Source organism: Pristiophorus japonicus, chromosome 12 (genome assembly GCF_044704955.1).
Source record: "Pristiophorus japonicus isolate sPriJap1 chromosome 12, sPriJap1.hap1, whole genome shotgun sequence".
In the NCBI taxonomy this organism is placed as follows: Eukaryota; Metazoa; Chordata; class Chondrichthyes; family Pristiophoridae; genus Pristiophorus; species Pristiophorus japonicus.
Genome location: NC_091988.1, coordinates 92927464 through 92933463, shown reverse-complemented (window position 1 = coordinate 92933463; position 6000 = coordinate 92927464). Strand labels below are relative to the sequence as shown.

At 47.3% G+C, this 6000-nt stretch overlaps 1 protein-coding gene across 1 annotated transcript in view; it reads right to left on the bottom strand.

Annotated features, from left to right (window-relative positions):
• Window positions 1–5438: 5438 nt before the first annotated feature.
• The window catches only part of ccdc174 (coiled-coil domain containing 174), a 29265-nt gene continuing 28703 nt past the window's right edge, over window positions 5439–6000 (bottom strand). The window contains exon 11 of the mRNA XM_070895760.1: window positions 5439–5820. Coding sequence (XP_070751861.1) covers window positions 5540–5820 — 281 coding nt within the window. The 3' untranslated portion in view covers window positions 5439–5539. The remainder of the gene's footprint in view (window positions 5821–6000) is intronic.

Sequence of the window (6000 nt, the reverse complement as noted above, 5' to 3'; positions counted from 1 at the left end):
ACGCGACCCATCCACCACAAGGCACAGGCGGTACCGTACATGATGCGTGAGAAAGTGGAAATTGAGCTGGACAGGCTGCAGTGAGAAGGCATCATCACACCGGTGGAATTCAACGAGTGGGCTAGTCCGATTGTCCCAGTCCTTAAGGAGGACGGCACGGTTAGAATTTGTGGGGACTATAAAGTAACGATTAACCGTTTTTCGCTACAGGACCAGTACCCGCTACCCAAGGCAGACGACCTATTTGCGACCCTGGCTTGAGGGAAGACATTCACCAAGCTGGACCTGACCTCGGCCTACATGACGCAGGAGCTGGAAGAGTATTCGAAAGGCCTCACCTGCATCAACACGCACAAAGGTCTGTTCATCTATAACTGGTGCCCATTCGGGATTCGGTCGGCCGCGGCAATCTTCCAACAGAACATGGAGAGCCTGATAAAGTCGGTTCCTCGCACCATGGTTTTCCAGGACGACATACTGGTTACAGGTTGGGACACCATTGAGCACTTGAAGAATCTGAAAGAGGTTCTTAGTCGGTTGGATCACGTGGGGCTCAGGTTGAAACACTCAAAGTGTGTTTTCCTGGCACAGGAGGTTGAGTTCTTGGGAAAAAGAATCACGGCAGACGGATTCAGACCCACCGACGCCAAGACGGAGGCCATCAAGAATGCGCCGAGACCACAGAACGTGACGGAGCTGCGGTCATTCCTGGGACTCCTTAACTATTTCGGTAATTTCCTACCTGGGTTAAGCACCCTGCTAGAACCCCTACATGCGCTATTGCGCAAGGGAGACGGCTGGGTATGGGGAAATTCACAAGAGGCTGCCTTTAAGAAAGCCAGAAATCTGTTGTGTCCAAACAAACTGCTTGTCCTGTATAACCCTTGTAAAAGATTAGTGCTAGCTTGCGATGCGTCGTCATACGGAGTCGGGTGTGTGTTATAACAGGCTAACGAATTGGAGATTTTGCAACCGGTCGCTTATGCATCCAGGAGTTTGTCCAAGGCCGAAAGGGCCTACAGCATGATTGAAAAAGAGGCTCTGGTGTGCGTTTACGGTGTAAAAAAAAATGCACCAGTACTTATTTGGCCTCAAGTTTGAGCTTGAAACTGATCACAAGCCGCTCATATCGCTGTTCTCTGAGAGCAAAGGGATTAACACCAATGCCTCTGCCCGCATCCAAAGATGGGCGCTTATGCTGTCAGCATACAACTATGTAATCTGCTCAGACCGGGCACAGAGAACTGCGCAGATGCTCTCAGTCAGCTGCCATTGCCCACCACCGGGGGTGGAAATGGTACAGCCAGCGGACTTGCTCATGATCATGGAGGCAGTCGAGAACGAAAAGTCTCCCATTACGGCCTGCCAGGTTCGGACCTGGACCAGCCATGATCCGTTACTGTCCTTGGTAAAAAAAAAAACTGTGTCCTCCATGGGAGCTGGTCCAGTGTCCCAGCGAAGATGCAGGAGGCAATTAAGCCGTTTCACTGGTGCAAAGATGAAATGTCCTTATAGGTTGACTGTCTTTTGTGGGGCAATCGCGTGGTCTTGCCCAAGAAAGGCAGAGATACGTTCATATATGTGAACTATATATGTGAACCACCCAGGCATTGTAATGATGAAAGCCATAGCCAGATCCCATGTGTGGTGGCCCGGCATCGACTCAGATTTAGAATCATGCGTGTGCAAGTGCAACACTTGCTCTCAGCTGAGCAATGCACCCAGAGAGGCACCGCTAAATTTGTGGTCATGGCCCTCCAAACCGTGGTCGAGGATCCACGTCAACTATGCAGGGCCGTGCTGTCCCTGGGCCCTCGGCTCTTCTGGGCCCCGTACCCTCAGCCACGATGTTCCAGGGCCCGGCGCTCCAGCTCTATTTATAGCCCCAACCTGTGGTGGTGTTCTCACACAGGTCGGGGCGGTTTATGAGAGTAACTAGCAAGAAATATAAAAACAGATAGTAAGAGCTACAGGTATATAAAAAGGAAGAGGGCAGCTAAAGTAAACATTGGCCCCTTAGTTGATGAGACTGGGGAATAATGGAGAACAGGCAAATAGCAGAGACTTTGAACAAATATTTTGTATTGGTCTTCATGGTAGAAAACACTAAAACATCCCAATAATAGATAATCAAGGAAGAACTTAAAATAATTACTATCACTAAAGAAAAAGTATTCCGTCCAATTACGGGACCAAAGATGGACAAGTCCCATGGATCCGAGGGCCTGCATCCTAAGGTCTTAAAAGAAGTGCCTGCAGGGATAGTGGATGCATTGGTTGCAATCTACCAAAATGCCCTGGAGTCTGGAGGGGTCCCAGCGGATTGGAAAACCGCAAATGTAACGCCCCTATTTAAAAAAGGAGACAGACAGAAAGACGGAAAAGACAGTTTGCCTAACATCTGTTGTTGGGAAATTGCTGGAATCCATTATTAAAGAAGCAATAGCAGGACATTTGGAAAATCATTATACAGTCAAGCATGTTTTATGAAAGGGAAATCATGTTTGACAAATTTGCTGGAGTTCTTTGAGGACGTAACAAGCAGAGTGGATAAGGGGGAAATCAGTGGATGTAGTGTATTTGGATTTCCAGAAGGCATTCGATAAGGTGCCACATAAAAGGTTGCTGCACAAGAGCTCACGGGGTTGGCGGGGGGCTGGGGGTAATATATTAGCATGGATAGAGGATTAGCTAACTAACAGAAAAGAGAGAGTAGGGATAAATGGGTCATTTTCCAATTGGCAAACTGTAACTAGTGGGCTGCCACAGGGATCGACTATTTACAATCCATATTAATGACTTGGATGAAGGGACAGAGTGTAATGTAGCTAAGTTTGCTGATGATACAAAGATGGGTGGGAAAGCAAGTTGTGAGGAGGACACAAAGAATCTGCAAAGGGATGTAGACAGGCTAAGTGAGTGGGCAAACATTTGGCAGATGGAGTATAATGTGGGGAAGTATGAGGTTATGAACTTTGGCAAGAAAAATAAAAAAGCAAATAATGATTTAAATGGAGAGATTACAAAATGCTGTAGTACAGGGAGACCTTGGGGTCCTTGTGCATGAAACACAAAAAGTTAGTATGCAAGTACAGCAATAATCAGCAAGGGAAATGGAATGTTAGCCTATATTTCAAGGGGGATGATGTATAAAAGTAGGGAAGTCCTGCTACAACTGTACAGGGTATTTGGTGACACCACACCCTGGAATACTGCATACAGTTTTGGTCTCTTTATTTAAGGAGGGATATACTTGCATTGGAGGCAGTTATGACTTAAGAAGAAAGGTTGAGCAGGTTGGGCCTATACTCATTGGAGTTTAGAAGAATGAGAGGTAGTTTAGAAGAATGAGAGGTGATCTTATTGAAACATACAAGATACTGAGAGGGCTCGACAAGGTAGATGCAGAGAGGATTTTTCCACTCGTGGTGAATCTAGAACTAGAGGGTATAGTCCACAAATAAGGGGTCGCCCATTTAGAACGGAGATGAGGAGGAATTTCTGTTCTCAGTAGGTTGCAAATTTGTGGAATTCTCTGCCCCAGAGAGCTGTGGAGGCTGGGTCATTTAAATATATTCAAGGTGGAGATAGGCAGATTTTTGAACGTTAAAGGAGTTAAGGGTTATGGGGAGCGTGCAGGGAAGTAGAGCTGTGTCTATGATCAGATCAGCCATGATCTTATTGAATGGCGGAGCAGGCTCGAGGGGCCAAATGGCCGACTCCTGCTCCTATTTCTTATGTTCTTATGTCATCAGCACGTCGCTGGTGACGTCTGCGCTGACGTGTCACAACGTCAAAGGGGACCGCTGCGAGCTATGCATGAGGGTTAATTAGGTCCACCCGCCCTCTAGGGAGGGTTTCGGCCCCAAGAGGGGGTACCGGGCTGCCAACCTGTGGCCACCATTGTCGGGCCGACCTTGGAGTCAGCCGACAATTAAAATACAATGGAAGCGTCAGCAGTGCACCTTCCCCTTTAAGGGCGGATGCACCACCCAGACATACCCAGCTTCCTGCTGTCAGTGGCACTGACTGGCGGCTGCTCCGCTCCGGTGGGGCAATTTCCCACAAAGGTTGGAAAGGGGTTCGTCGTCGGTTGGCCCATGCCCATCAGGCAGCAGCATGGCTGGCACGGAACCATGCCCATCTGTCTGCTCCTGGTCGGTAAGGCATATCCGCTCCATGACAAGCTTAAGGAAGGGGACAATTTCGACCTCTACATTTTGTCACCGGGATATTGGAAAAAGTTAATTTTATTGCTTGTTCAGGGCCTGTTGATGACATTAGTGATGAACTTGTACAAAACTCTGCAGCAAGTTTAAAAAGTCAGTATTTTGTTCCAGGTCAGAACATGACATCAATGAGTTTAATTAAGGGGAAGAATTTGAAGTATTGCCACAGCAATTAAAAAGAATGACTCGTACAAGTGAGTTTCTGAATTCTCACAGCAATTAGCAGCTGGATTACAGTGAAGTAGTTAGAAGTGGAGGAGAGAATGGGCCACCGAGGTTTTAGGATGTGCGTGACTCACCTAGGCCATAGGTTTGACTTACCTTTTTATGGTGGAGGAGGGTACTTGGTCTCGTCAGAGAAAAAAGACTTGTACTTATATAGCGCCGATCATGATCTCGGGATGTCCAGGGCTCTTTGCAGCCAGAGAAGTGCTTTTGAGGTGTTGTCACTGTTATAATGCAGTCAATTTGTACACAGCAGGGCCCCACAAACAGCAATGAAATGATGTCCAGATAATCTGTTTTAGTGCTGTTGGTTGAGGGATACACACACATTGGCCAGGACACTGGGGAAAATAATGCTTTGGGAACTTTTACGTCCACCTGAAAGGGCAGATGGTGCCTCGGTTTAACATCTCATCCGAATGACGGCACCTTTGACGGTGCAGCACTCCCTCAGTACTACACTGAGGTGTCAGCCGAGATCTTGGGCAGGTAGACTTAGAGGGACAGGCAACCATTTGACATGCATCAACAGCAGCAGTGAAGGTCACCATTACCGTTAGCGTTTGTGGCAGGGTCCTACCTCCTTAACACTCACAAATAAATCCGTTATTGTTGCCTCATAATTTGATAACCAGAGGGCACAGATTTAAGGTCATTGGCAAAAGAACCAGAGGTGACATGAGGAAAAACTTTTTTTACACAACGAGTGGTTAGGATTTGGAATGCACTGCTTGATAGGGTAATGGAAACAGATTCACTAGTAGCTTTTAAAAGGGAATTGGATAAATACTTTAAGAAAAAATTGCAAGGATATGGGGACTGAGCCAAGGAGTGGGACTAACTGGATTGCACTTCGAAAGAGCCAGTGCAGACTTGATGGGCCGAATGGCCTCCTGTGCTTTACTCTTCCATGAGATAAGACATAGTTGAAAGTAAAAGAAAATGAAACGAGGACCAGGACAATCTCAACAAAATCAATCAGAATGCAGCGTGGAAAAGGTTTTAATCTGATCTGCAACCCGTGACAGCCAACAGAAGGGTAGAAACCAGTCTCTAACATGTCTCACCCCACGCCTCACTCCTGCTCATGTCGAATGTTTGTAGTAAGACAGCAGATCGTCCAGGGAGTTGCTACTTGCTGACGGATCATGTCCCGAATTGGCTTGTGACTTTCCCACGTTCGGATGCCGCTGTCCCCCATTCTGTCCAGTCTGCTGGAAGGAACGACCGGGCTGACCCTTCTTCCAGAATCCAGAACTATTTGACCTCTTGGGGTCACTGTAATACTCTGAAGGAGGTGCAAACTCAGACAGCCTCTCATCCCTAGGATCTGGGCGGTTCCCTGACCAGTGTCCAAACAGTTGCTCTGCAATGATTAAAAATAAAACACACAATCAGTTCAACTCTTCACCAAAACTGTGCAGCACCTGGGCACCTGCTTCCTCAAAGTAAATGGGAAGCTCACACTTTACTCACGACTGCAACAATGGATATCAGAAAATAAATGTCTCGGGGAGGGGGCAGGGTCGAGGGCGGAAGAAATGCT